This window comes from Staurois parvus, unplaced genomic scaffold, assembly GCF_062004578.1.
Source record: "Staurois parvus isolate SC_StPar_1 unplaced genomic scaffold, SC_StPar_1.0 ptg000137l, whole genome shotgun sequence".
NCBI lineage: Eukaryota > Metazoa > Chordata > Amphibia > Anura > Ranidae > Staurois > Staurois parvus.
Genome location: NW_028317933.1, coordinates 6135344 through 6150037, shown reverse-complemented (window position 1 = coordinate 6150037; position 14694 = coordinate 6135344). Strand labels below are relative to the sequence as shown.

Genomic DNA, 14694 nt, shown 5'->3' with positions numbered 1-14694 from the left:
AATTTAAACAACTGTAGTATCAGGCTGCAACATAGGAAAATTGAAGTGAATGGAGTCTGAATACTTTGAATGCACTGTATATCATCAGATAATTCTTTTTTTTTTTTTTCATGCAAGTTTAACCCCTTGACGCCAACGTCACACAAATATGTGGCCTCACAGAACTGGGCTTTTTTTTCCGTGGGGCCGCATATTTGTGTACCATTTTTGTGCTGGGAGCCCTCTGCACTGCGCGCTCCCAGCACAAAGACCAGGGTGTCACTGAGAGCCCCAGGTCCTGTTCTAACAATCGGGACCCGGGTCTCCCGATTCCAGGTCACGTGATCGCTGTGATAGCCTCTGATAGGCTATCACAGTGATCAGTCACTGTGCAGCCCGGCCCCCTTGTTTTTTTCTCTCTCTAGGAATGGAGGAGAGAGATACATTGTGTCATTACATACATCCTATTATACATTGTATCTCTCTAACTCCTGGCATAGAGAGAAAAAAAATTTTGTAAAAAAAAAAAGATAAATATTAAAAAATAAAATACAAAATAAAGAAAAAATACCTAGATCAGGGGCGGACTGACAACTCATGGGGCCCCCGGGCAATAGGGAATCATGGGGCCCCTGTGTCCTTGCCCAAACTCAAAAAAGTCTATGAAAAAGGTACTAGGGGCATCTCATGGGGCCCCCTACTGACCCCGGGCCCTCGGGCAGTGCCCAAGTTTTCCAAATGGTCAGTCCGCCCCTGACCTAGATCAAAGTTTGATCTAGTTCAGTGCCAGGGTTATTGTTTGGGTCAAGGTCAAAGGTCAGGATTTAAAAAAAAATTGGTGTCAGTTAGTTTCAATGTCAGTGTGTTTTAGATATAAAAAAAAAACCGCAAAAACAAAATGCGCACTATTTCTGGGCTGTACTACGGGTACAAACAACAAATAACATACACATCTATGATATTGCTGCGATCGTCAAGAGCCGGAGAATTTATTTTGGTTTGTTCTTTGGTGGTGGGTTATGGTAGTAACAAGAAACACAGAAAAAATGATTTTTTTTTTACTACTTTGGGCCAGTTTTCCTTTAATAATAAAAAAAAATCAGGAGCTATCCATTACCATTTACCACCAAATGAAAGCCCAAGTTTTCCTGAAAAAAACGCGGTATAATTCACCCGGATGTACAAAGTAGTTGTGGTGATATGGACGGTTTTACTAACACATTTCAACGGTGCAATATTGTGCTTAGGCATTTAGATTTGTTTTACCCTTAGGCATGAAGGAGTTAAATATGCTTTATCTGTATTTTACATGAAGGGTTTCTTAGATGTGTTCTGTAACTAGGTTACATTTATTGATGTTTTAGCCTTATGAAGCCCCCTCCCCTATGAGCTTCCTGTTTGTATGAATACAAAGTTCACATGAAGATACAGAAAGGCTTTTTACAACTCCAGATCCATTCAGACAGGTGGCAAACTCTCCCTACTTGTATGTGGTGTGCACAGTACTATGCGCTTGATGTCTACAAACCGTAGCCTGAAAAGAAACAAAATCTCTTAAGTGATCAATGTAAAAGTGTATCCAATGTCACTAAATCCCGCCAGATGCAAAAGTAAAATTCAAAATTGTGTATAAATCATAAAAAATCCCTTGCTGCCACTATGTAATTATCAAAATAAATAAATATAATTCACAACGAACTATTGAAAAAAGTGGCGCATGCACTCCACAAAAAATTATATAATTAATAATCTCCTATCCCCACTATAATAATGAACTGTGAGGATAGGAGATTAATATTTATTTAATTTTTTAAAATTTAGTTTAGGCACTGTGGAGTGCATGCGCCACTTTTTTCACTAGTTTGTGAGTGAATTATATTTATTGAAAAGAAACTAAAACTGGAATTTTGGAAATGGCGAATAACTGAATCACAGGGAGCTATAGCTATTATTATGTTTTGTGACACGGGGTACTAGAGGTACTGCATGAATATTAAGATGAAAAAGAAGAGAGCTCATGGTGGTCAGGCTGACTTTAAATTTGGGATGTTGAAATCTTCAAAGGCTAATGTCTGCCAAAAATGTATTTTTTATACCATATGTAATGGGGAAGACCCCGGTTTCTATCAGGTTTTATTTTCCCCCAATGAGTTAACACAGAAATATTCTTTCCTTTCCTGTCTTTTTGATAACCATAGAAGAATCAATTTCGAATTTCAGTTTTTACATTTTAAATCGATTGGACTAAGCTGCTGCAAGCAAACCATTTCCATTACGGGCAGCACAGTAGCCTGGCAGTACTAGGGTCGTCGGTTCGAATCCCAACCACGGCATCACCTGCCTGGAGTTTGCATGTTCTCCCTGTGCCTGCGTGGGTTTCCTCCGGGTACTCCGGTTTCCTCCCATGCTCCAAAGAGATGCTGGTAGGTGAATTGGCCCCTGTCTAAATTGGCCCTAGTATGTGTATGTTTGAATGTGAGTTAGGGACCTTAGATTGTATACCCCTTGAGGGTTAGGGACTGATGTGAATGTACAATATATATGTAAAGCACTGCGTAAATTGATGGCGCTATATAAGTACCTGAAATAAATAAATAATACAATAAAATAAATAAATCAACAATAATAATAATAAAGTGAAATAATCATCCCATAAATAATCAATAATAAAGTGCAAAACCAATACTAAATCATCCACAAAAGTCCACTTCACAATCCTTATGCTCAAAAAGCAGCATAAATGTGTTTAAAATAGGTATGTAAAGCGCTGCGTAAATTGACTGCGCTATATAAGTACCTGAAATAAATCAATAAATTACAAAATGATGCAGCCCCTGTGCGCGCTGTAATACACTGCTTGAAGTAAAACCTGGAAAGTGCAAAAGCTTTGGCGAAATAAACTGGAAGCTGATTGGTTTCTATGCAGAGCTGCACCAGACTTTGCACTCTCTTTAGTAAATCAACCTCATTGTCTTTTTGTACCATTAGAGATTTTGACAGACTGCAGTAACAAAAAAGGTGGGTGAGGACTGCTCTGTGTGAATAGAAAGTTGTGTAGGCTCCAGCTGGTTGAAGAACAGTGATCATTTTATTATTGTATGTTATGCGCTGAGTTTTCTATCTCATGCACTAATGAAGTGGTTGTGTTTTATATCATAGACTGATGAAGTGGTTATGTGTTATGTCATGCACTAATATAAAGTGATCATTGTTCTGCAGCTCACTGGAGCTTCTAAAGCTCTCTGTTCACATACGGTGCTCCTCACCTATCTCCACAATCTTTACATGCTTGAAGGGACACACTCCAGGGACCTTCCACAAGTTGAGCTTCCACAGACCAACCACCAGCAAGGTCTAGTGCTATGTTACCCATACACTACAAAGCAATAAAAACCTGGCAGAGGCTCCAACCCCTCTACTCTCTTGAAAAGTAAAAATACTGCACCCATGACGATTATTGGTCTTTTGGCCTCTCTCTGATTTGGTCTGATCGCCTATACACGAGTATGGGGGAGGACTTGTGGCTGTTATCTTAATTACATGTGTGTGTCTTTACGCTTGAGCTACTGAGCCGTGTAAACAGAAGGCTTATTTTAGCAAAACAGATAGGAATACATACGAGGAAGAAGCCCAGAGCTCCACCTGCTTACTAGATAAGAAAATGCAAAAGATTCAAATGCGAGGTTTTATCTTTTTCTGACTATAATAGAGGAACATATTTGAATATGTCTATAGTGGTTTTACTTGCACTTTATTATAGTCAGGACTAAAAAAAAATAAATTGCCTTTAAAGAGGATCTTCAGTTGTTTTAAAAAATTCAGTCAGCAGCTAAAATATTGTAGCTGCTGTCTTTTGATAAAGACACTTACCTTGTTCAGTACTGTCATCACCCGGGCTGGTTCTTTGCCAGTCTTCGGGTCCCTGGTGCCACCATGTTGACTATGGGAAGCCAGCTACAACTCCCTGTGGTTTCACAGTCGGCTCCCAGCTGCACTCTCAATGGTCTTGCAGTCTCCTGAGCAGGGGCGGACTGACAACTCATGGGGCCCCCGGGAAATAGGGGATCATGGGGCCCACGTGTACTTGCCTACACCCAAAAAAGCCTATAAAAAGGTACCAGGGGCATTTCATGGGGCCCCCTTCTGACCCTGGGCCCTCGGGCAGTGCCCTAGTGCTCGAATGGTCAGTTCGCCCCTGCTTCTGAGACATGTGACTGTCCCAGGAGAATGTAAGATTTGGGGGGTGCTGGGTTTGTAGCTTCTGCTGGGATTGCCTAGATCGGGTGTTGGCAACCCGCGGCTCCGGAGCCGCATGCAGCTCTTTTTCACCTTTCCTGCGGCTCCGGAGCACACTGCCCACCAGGTGACAGGCAATAGGGTCGGCAAGCCGCGGCTCTTTTAATGCAGATCTTCTGTGTGGCAAACATTGGCTGTCAGGATGTAGGCGGGGCAGCCCGGATGTAGGCGGGGCAGCGTGACGAACTCCTCTCCTCTCACAGTCCGCCCTGAAGACCAGAACGGCGCGGGAACCCAGCGAGAGGAACGCGCGGAGCAAAGGTAAGTGAATTCACACAATATGGGGAATGAATTACTATAGGGGGGATGAATTACTATAGGGGGGATGAATTACTATGGGGGATGAATTACTACGGGGGATGAATTACTATAGGGGGGATGAATTACTATAGGGGGGATGAATTACTATAGGGGGGATGAATTACTATAGGGGGGATGAATTACTATAGGGGGGATGAATTACTACGGGGGATGAATTACTATAGGGGGGATGAATTACTATGGGGGATGAATTACTATATGGGGGATGAATTACTATGGGGGATGAATTACTATATGGGGGATGAATTACTATGGGGGATGAATTACTATATGGGGGATGAATTACTATAGGGGGGATGAATTACTATAGGGGGGATGAATTACTATATGGGGGATGAATTACTATATGGGGGGATGAATTACTATAGGGGGGATGAATTACTATGGGGGATGAATTACTACGGGGGATTAATTACTATAGGGGGGATGAATTACTATAGGGGGGATGAATTACTATAGGGGGGATGAATTACTATAGGGGGGATGAATTACTATGGGGGATGAATTACTATAGGGGGGATGAATTACTATAGGAGGGATGAATTACTATATGGGGGATGAATTACTATGGGGGATGAATTACTATATGGGGGATGAATTACTATATGGGGGATGTATTTTCAGTTTTAAAAATGTTTCTCTCAAAATAAATTTCAATTGTGGTTTTGGCGAGATTTGGCTCAGTCGAAAAAAAAGGTTGCCCACCACTGACCTAAGGCTTGTGATTATGACGATACACTGTGGCCCTGATTAACCCTTTGCTTACTGGGCCCTTAAACCCCCTTCATGACCAGAGCGTTTTTTGCAATATATGCAGTGTCGGATTTGTTTTAAATGTTGCAATGGTTTTGCGGCTCCCAGTCTTTTTTTCCCTCTTGGAAACGGGTCCAAGTGGCTCTTTATGTCTTAAAGGTTGCAGACCCCTGGTCTAGATGATCCCAGTGAAAGTGGGAGGAGATACATAAGTACCTACCAGAAATGGGTACCCACCCGCTCCCTAACCAAAAAAAAAAAAGTGCCGAAAGTGGAAAAATAAATAAAAGTGGAGGAAGAAGACTGGGAGAGGAGGAGAATCAGCGAAACTTCCCTTTTAGGTGAAGTTCTGCTTTCAGCTGCCTAAGGGATCACCACAATTTACCACCAATGGTGTCTGGCAGAACTGCGGCCGGTTGCTTTATTTTTTTTTGCCAATTTTTATGATTGAGAGCCGGTAAGTGGAAAGTGATTGAACTTGCCTTATTTATCGACCGTTGGGGTATCTCTATCTGTCTGCAGTCACAGCTGGAAATTATGATTGATTTTTTTTTTTTTTTATCTTTGACCTTGTGGATTATGGACTAATTTCTTCTCTCCCTGTCTCACCTTCCCCTTTCTATAGGAAGTGGAGCAGAGAAACCAAGAGATAAACTATGCTCAGTTTGCCCAGCTATACCGCTCCCTTATGTACAATGCACAGAAGACCGTGAGTATTATAGGTTCATTTGGAGCCAGCTTCTCTAATTTCTGATTTTATTCTAAGTCCGTAATGCCATTTGCAATAACTGAGCCAGCCTGTCTCCAGCCATAGCTCAGTATGGCTGGCTGTGAAATGGTAGGAGACAGCGGTTTTAAATGATTGCTGATTACTGGCTGCAGTAAATGTTTGCTCTGGGATTTTTATTTTTTTTTAATTTGTTAATGAGCTCTTCATTGGCTGCGTTAAATAAAACTGTAACAAAATAATCAACCATTAGAGAAGAGAGGAGGAACAACCAGACTAATGGCAACCATGACTGGCAGTAATTGATTTTTTTATTGTAATTTGCGGGAGGCCAAGTGTCATGTAAAGGAAAACTATGACTTTAAACACCTTAGCTTGTACGATCCTTGAGGGTTAGGGACTGATGTGAATGTACAATATATATGTAAAAGCGCTGCGTGAATTGACGGCACTATATAAGTACCTGAAATAAATAAATAAATGCATGTTTAGTGTCCTTTTAACCACCTTATATACAACGGCCGGACGGTGGCAGTGCAGGGTCGGGTGGCCGTTTATAACTGGCTTTCCCGGCCCCCTGCTTGTGCGCGCTCTCTGGGAGCACGCAGCACCGCGATCCGGTGTACACTGTGTCCTCCGGACACAGTGAAACACTGATCGTCGGACGGGACCTCCATGCGAGGTCCCGATCATGTGATCACTGATTAGCCAATCAGTGATCACATGCAGAGTAGTAAGCAAGATGTCACTTGTGACATCATTGCTTACTACGTGTGAAATCTGTGAATGATCACAGAACTCACATGGTACAAGGCTATTCACAACAGCCTTGTACCATGTGACAAGCTGTGACTAATCACAGCTCACTCGGTAGTTCTCAATGGCTGCAGGAATGAAGCTAGAGAGAAGGAGAAATGATTGCTTTTACATCCTTTATGGGTGTAAAAGCAATGTGTAAAAAAAAAAAAAAAAATCTTCATCACCCCCCACAACTAGTACAGTGTCACCATGGTGACACTGTACTGCTAGGGTGACAGTATGTAAAAAAATAAATATAAAAACAAATTAAAATGTTAAAAAAATTATAATTTTTGGTTATAAACTAATTTGGGTTATTTTTTTTTTCTTACTAAAAATATAACGGAATAAATTTTGGCTAAGGTTTATGATGAAATACTATTTGCAAAATTGTATAAGAAAAACACTTTTTTCAAAATTTGTGGACTTTTTAGATTACATAGCAAAAAAAAAAAAATCCCAGTGGTGATCAAATAGCACCAAAATAAAGTTTTATCTGTCTCAAAAAAATGCTAAAAAATTCATATTGGTACAGTGTTGCATGACCGCGCAATTGTCATTCAAAGTGTGATAGCGCTGAAAATTGCCCTGGACAGGAAGGGGGTAAAAGTGTCCGGATAGGAAGTGGTTCAAGTCATAAGCTCTTGAGTTGTCATACTGGTCCTGACTTTGCTACCTAGTTGGAACAAGTATAAAGGGTAGGAGAGCCCTACAGCCTTCGAAATATCATGATGACTTATGTGGAGGAGCTGCCATAGCACATTTTCATCATATTTAATATTTTGCTTGGTACAGGGAAGCAATAAGTCACATTCTAATGTAATTGAAGATTGTATTATGTACTGTTTTAGAATAATGAAATTGTCCATTTGGCACAGCAGTCAGTCCTTACTGTGACTTTGTTTTGCCTTTGCAGATGCCAATCCCTTTCCTGGAGAGGTAAGTAGTTTGTGTCATTGGTCGTGTAAAATTGGTGGCTACACCTTTTCAAATGTATCACATAGGGATGCACTGAAATTCCTGTGGTCGAAACGTTTCGGCCAAAAACACCCCTTTCGGCTGTCGGACGAAATTAAAAAAAGCAACGATACAGGTGCTGAAAAAAACCCCGCCCGTCCGCCATTGCCCGCCGCTTCGTAGTTCAGTCTTACCTGAGAAAACATCAATCCCAGCGCTGGGCATAGAGATGGGTTAAGGAAAGATGGCTGCCACACATCTCTATGCCTTTGGAAGACCGCAGCGATTTCACTTCCGGTTCTGGACATTTTTTTTTTTTTGTTTAAAGCACTAGATCAATGCTTTTTTGATCCAATGCTTACATTGCAGAGGAGGGATGTGGGGATTGACCCCACATCTCTCCATAAAGAGGACCTGTCACTAATTATTTATATCACAAGGGATGCATGCATTTCTTGTAATAAGAATAAAAGTGATTACAATTAAAAAAAAAAAAAAACAAACACATTTTTTAAAAAAAGTTTAAAGTGCCCTCGTCCCCCCGTGTGCACGTAGTGGAGAACACATACGTAAGCCATGCCCACATATGTAAATGGTGTTCAAACAACAGACATGAGGTATCGCCACGAATGTCGGAGCAAGAGCAATAATTCTTGCACTTGACCTCCTCTGTAACTTTACACTGCTAACCTGTAGACATTTTTAAAGCATCACCCATGGAGATTTTGAAGTACCGCAGTTTGATGCCATTCCAGGAGCGTGCGCAATTTTAAAGTGTGACATGTTGGGTATCTATTTACTCTCCGTAACATCCTCTTACATATTTTACAAAAATTGGGGTATATATTGTTTTTTTATTCAAAGTGTATTTTTTTCTAAAAAATATATATTCATTTTTAAAAACTGCGCATTTCAGTTTCGGTTTTCGGTCAAGTGCATTTTGAAGTTTCGGTTTCAGCACCAGAATTTTAATTTCACTGCACCACTAGTAATGCAGTTTGTCCCCCTTTACTAGTTTTGTTTGTTTTGTTTTTTTCTTACTGATTAAGCCTTTCAATGTATAAGATAACTAGCCTGTTGACATTTTTTCTTTTTATCTCTATACCTATTTATCTCTATACCATATATTTATCTCTATATTATCTCTATACCTATTTATACCTATACCATATTGTTAGGCAGATTAAAAGATATTTGTTAATCGTATTAGCTACCCCTCTTGATCATTTTTGAAGTATCGGTATTGTCCAATAGGATATCATTATTTCAGCCAGTAGCATTACAGTATAATGTTTAGAGATGCCTTTTCCTGCTACAAGTGAAAATGTTAGGTTCTAGAACATTTTTCAGTGGGCACGTTGGCAAAAGAAAAAATGGGAAAAAACGTTCTGACCCACATGGGCCTGGTGCAGTGTTTACATGTCCTGGTGTTATCAGAAGGGGGTAAGCAGCATATGTTGAGGGAAGATGAAGTGGGCCAGATTAACATCGACCTCGCTTACCCATCTTCCTCTGGTGTGTACTTATAGGGCTTGTTTTTGGATTCAGGAAACCCTTAGGCGCGGTTCACATCGGCAGTCGCAAACTCTCACACAGAGAACTGCGGGACCTGTAGGCTTGTGACATCCGAATAGCTCACCACCCGCACTGGTAACCTCGGTTCCCATGTGGGCTGCCATTTCAAAAATGGTGCAGGGACTTCTTTCCTGCGTGTTCAGGGACACGGCAGCGCCTCTCGTGCCCCCGCAAATCGCAGCCCACTCGGTCGCACAGTTGTGAACCTAACCTTAAAGTGTTACTAAACCCACAACAGTAAAATCAGTCTGTGTATGTAGTAAAGCATGCTCGTTATTACTCCCCTTGGAACCTATGGGGTTATTTCTCCGCATTGTGTAAAAAGGCTGTTTGATCCTGTCTTTTTTTATTTCTCCTTTCACTGTCTCACTGTTTGGTGTGTATTGCTAGAGAGCTTTTTTTTTGGGGGGGGGGGGGCGCGCATATGATCTGCACTAAGCCAATCAGTGCTGTCTGGAAAGCGGGTCAGGGGTCATGCTGCCTCATAGGACAGTTAGAGGAGAATGCAAACTCCTCCTGTAAGCTTTAATCAGTGCTCAGCCGGACACTGATAGAAGTCACAAGACTGCTATATACTGCTGATGAGAAAAGGTATTTAGCAGTTTTTTTTTACTAAAATAATTGCATTCAATGTTCTGTGTACTGTGGAGGACCAGATATAGTGAATGCAGGGTCCTGGGTTTAGTAACACTTTAAGTACTTCAGAGTTGTGGTCTGTGCAGGTTGTTCAGATTACTGTACTGTGTTGCTGTGCAGCAAAAATAAAAGAAATATACTATTATCTCTGGAGTAACACATGGGGCTGCAGGGCTTTGAAGAATTAATGGTTACCCATTTGCTGGAACACATGTGTTATGGTGCTTGATTACGTAGTGGAAGATGGCCTGTGGTGTTTTGTTTTTTTTTTTGTTTTTTTGTTTTTTTATTTCTTAAGGTAATACACAATTTTGTAAAAACGCAGAGAAAATGTGATCAATACGTATTTAGGTCTCCTTCATACATGCACACTATAGCATATGCCTGTACAAGTGCCGTGTTTTCAGTTGGGAAGCAGTGGCTGCCCAGACACAGCCGCTGCTCCTAAGTAGACAGCCATGTGAGTACCCGGACCCATACAGCTGTCACATTGGGAGCAGCGGCTGTGTCCGTGCAACTGCTGCTTCCCAATTGAAACAAATGGGACTGCTGGCACGTGCATCTCCATGCAGACAAACGCGGCCCTCGCATGGGTGTACGCTGTAGTACACACGTGTGAATGAGGCCTTAAAGTGCTTTGTGCGAAAGGCCAGTCCTTTGTTAAGTTGGATTTGTAAACGCTGCACTGGCCACATCCAGGTCCGCAAATATGTGGATATAAACTTGTTATGTTAGTAACCGCTTTGTATGACACTATGACCCAATGAAGTTTCGAGATGGTTGAGTGAAAATACTTGGTTGATTCTCTTTGTTGCAGAGGTGGAGAGCCTCTAGGGATGTGCAGAGTGTTACTGTTGGACTTCCAGACCTTTCTGCTGGAGTATCAGAAGGTAATGGTCTTCATAGTATGCTTTGTTTTCCTGTTGATAGCAGTGACTGAGGATGGGGTTTCATGATGAGGATCTCTGGAAGAAATAGGAGAAGTTTTATTATTGGGACTGTAAGAGAGCAAACTTATGACTGTGGAGACCAGGGAAGACGAGAGCTACTTATGGCAAGCCTGTTGCTATACTAAAAACTTCAACCCAGCCATACATGTAAAAGAACAGATCTAAGATTGAGGTCACACCACAGATTAATAGATAGGGTGCAATTCTATTCCAGTGTAAGAGCCGCTAATCGGAGTGGAATCCAACACGTTTTTGGCAGGCCAAAAACACCCCCTTCATCAGGGTTTGAAATGGGAAACTGCATCTGGACAGAAACCAAGATTGATTTGAACTAGCATAAGTCTTTGTTACTAGATGGTTGCTGCCAATCCAGCTGCTGACGAGAACGGTGTCTGTTCTTACACTGGTAGAGATACCATCAACAAGTCGTTCTCAGTTTTAAGTCGATACACTGCTTCCTTCCTGTTAGGGTTTACATCTACTTTGGGTGTAAGGAGAAGAAATCTATAAATGGAAGTGTTGTTTTTTTTTTTATACATATAACTGGAGCAGTAGATTGAACCTTTGTGATAGTGCTGAAAAGAGGAAAGGGATTATCAAGGATGGTTCTCCTCACATTAACACAGTGGGGCCCACAGTGTCCTTCAGAGCCCTTGTTTCATTGGGCCAAAACAGGTTACTGTTTCATATGTCACCTCCACCTGCTAATGAAATCTGGTTTTGAAGCTATTTTTCAGAGGCATAGAAGTACTTTGAGTACTTCTGACCTGGGGAGTTAGATTTTCAGTCCACTGGGCTGCCAATTACCAGGACTGGCTCCAAAGGTCAAAGGCTTCCCAAGAATTTTGGGAAAGGCTCTGGTGGTGTGGCTGCTTATGGTGCCTGTTACTGGGGTACAGATTATAAAACTTGTACAACATGCTGGGTAATAATAAGGACTGCTCATAGCTTTATGCATTCTCTCCTGGCATTCATGTGTTTCCCAGGATACCCCTTCTGCTATTTTCATTTATTCCTCCGTAACTTCTTTACTTCTTTTTCCTTCATAAATATAGTGAGGTTGATTTACTAAAACTGGAGAATGCAAAATCTGGTGTAGCTGTGTATGGTAGCCAATCGGCTTCTAACTTCAGCTTGTTCAATTAGGCTTGGACAAAAAAGAAACCTTGGAAGCTGATTGGTTTCTAGGCAGAGCTGCACCAGATTTTGCACTCTCCAGTATTGGCAAATCAACCCCATTGCCTCTTCTAATCCCTTTCACTAATCATTGCAGGAAATGTGGGCATCTGATCTTCTCCAAGTGCAAGAGTTCATGTTTCACTTTTTGCGTGACCCTTTGAGGGAGATAGAGGAACCCTACTTCACCCCAGAGGAGGTAGGTCATAGGCCACAAAACCAGAATTGTCTTTTTTCTTTTTTTTTTTTTATTCTTCATAGCAGGGCATCAGGTTTTATTTTATATAAAGATATATGTGTGAGCACCTTCCAGTGGCTTACAAGTAATTGCACACTATTACTAGGTTTTAAATGCTTTCTGTGTGTCTATGAACATATTTTTTTTTATCTAAGTTGACTTTTCTTGGTCTATCTGCTGTTGTGTCTCTGCAGTTTGTTACATTCCTGTTCTCCAAGGAGAACACTGTGTGGGATTCTTCACTGGACACCGTGTGTCCCCAAAATATGGACAATGCCCTCTCCCATTATTGGATCTCCTCTTCTCATAACACGTAAGAAATTTCAGCTGCTCAGGATCCTGATTTCCTGTATGCCAGTTACTGTTCTTGTATTCTCTGCCCTCTACTTGGGATTTGTTTACACTTCAGCAAATAAAGAGGAACTACAATGAAAAAGCCAAAGCACCAATTTTTTAGACAACCTCCCTTCCCATGAAGAAAATGAGAATTATGCTTGCCTTACACCCCTGTTTCTGCCCGCTGCTCTTAGCGAGGGTGACATTGCTGGGCCTTCTATTGGAAATCTGTTGAGAAGACAAATCTGCACAGCCCTATTTTTTTAGCATATTTTTCATATTTATTTTTTTTTTCCCTTTTTAGTTTTTTTTTATTACTTTTATTTTTTACTTTACTCCATTTTTTCAGAAGGGGGGCATGGGTTTAAACATAAGAGACATGCAATTCAAGACATGTATATTTGAAGAGACTGTTGCCAAACCTTTTATTTCAACAGCAATCTTCCCTTAAGGTTACATGCGCATTTATCAAATTTTGGCATCATATTTTCTTGTAAAATCCTTCCCTTGTGTAGAAATCCAAAAGCCATGAGACTGCTGCTGAGTGTCCTCATGTTGCATGTGATTTTAGCAGACTTGGAGCTTTCACTCAATTGACACCATAGTATTCTGCCTTGGCTCCTCTCCCATTAGTTGCAATAAAGATTATGAAAGGAAGAATGGAGGAGCTGGGCCAGTACAGACAGTAATTAGACAGTCCTAGTAGAGGAGAAGGCTATGACATGCAAGCAGGTAGGGGCTGTGCTAGGGATTTTACTCTTCCTCTAGTAGGCAAAAACGTCTAGCAAAGTATAGAAGCACATTACATGAGAATAAAATTTGTTTATGGAAAGAAAAAATACTGCAAGCAAACATTTAAAGGGTAACTCCATTTTCATGAGATAAATATAACATAAAATGGAGACACAAGTTCTATTGTAACTAAATGTTATTAAAAATTACCTTTCCTTTTCAATCTTCAGTGCTGTAATTTTCTATAAAATGCAATATGGCAACCTGGAGGCGTTTTGTACACCATCTGTTATTTCCAGCTTGTTTGATTGGCTTACTGATTTTTCCAGCAGTCTGCTCTAAGATACAAGTCAGATTTTGGCAATCCCCTACAACAAAAAGTTAATTTTTGGTGATATACCCCTAAAGGAAATCACATCTAAAGTAATGCAGACCCTGCAATTTTCCTCATTAGCACCCTGCAAGTGCAGCTGATTGATCATTATAAAGTTGCTCCCATTCACATTCATTTTGCACATAGACACTAACAGCTATTTTTTCATAATAACAAAAGGCCTGAGTCTTCAACATAATTTGTTAAAATCCCTGCAATGTACACAGATCGCCCACAAAGGATTTTTTTTTTTTGTTTTTTTTTTTCTCAACAAAAGTTAAGTTACTCTTTAAAAGTTTTGATTAGCCTGTGTTAACCTGCAGTTTGTAAGTTGGTGACAGGGTCTCTTTATTCTGCATCTGTATGTTTATTTTTGGTGCATCTTGCAGTGTGTTTTTTAACATAGGTGTGTGGGATTTTGCCTGTACAGTATTCGCATTCATTGTCTGGGGTGGGTATTTCCTGTGGTGTTTTTTTTTGTTTTTTTTTTTGTTTAAAATGAATGTAAAACACCCACTACACATGTTTCACATACAGTGGAGCTCATCCTGTTAGAGATCAGCTTGCAAGAATCATAGGCTAATTTGTATTAAATAAAAAGGGTTATTTTAAAAATGTCACATATATTGATGAGATCCCTTGCTTTTTATTTCTGTGAAAATTTATTTACAGGTTTTTGTTTTTTTTTGGGTTACTCTGCTTATAGGTACCTAACGGGAGATCAGTTCTCCAGTGAATCCTCCCTTGAAGCATACGCCCGCTGTTTGCGGATGGGCTGCCGCTGCATAGAGTGTGAGTGGAGGGCGCCATCTTCTGGATGTTTTTTTTTGTAAATGTGTTTGCCTTA

The 14694-nt window shown here is 40.7% G+C and overlaps 1 protein-coding gene across 1 annotated transcript in view; it reads left to right on the top strand.

Moving 5' to 3' along the window:
- Positions 1 to 14694, top strand: part of PLCG1 (phospholipase C gamma 1) — a 149836-nt gene that overhangs the window by 77829 nt on the left and 57313 nt on the right. The window contains exons 6-11 of the mRNA XM_089673300.1: positions 5975 to 6058; positions 7791 to 7813; positions 10860 to 10932; positions 12266 to 12367; positions 12601 to 12719; positions 14554 to 14639. Of these exons, the coding sequence (XP_089529426.1) occupies positions 5975 to 6058; positions 7791 to 7813; positions 10860 to 10932; positions 12266 to 12367; positions 12601 to 12719; positions 14554 to 14639 (487 nt within the window). The remainder of the gene's footprint in view (positions 1 to 5974; positions 6059 to 7790; positions 7814 to 10859; positions 10933 to 12265; positions 12368 to 12600; positions 12720 to 14553; positions 14640 to 14694) is intronic.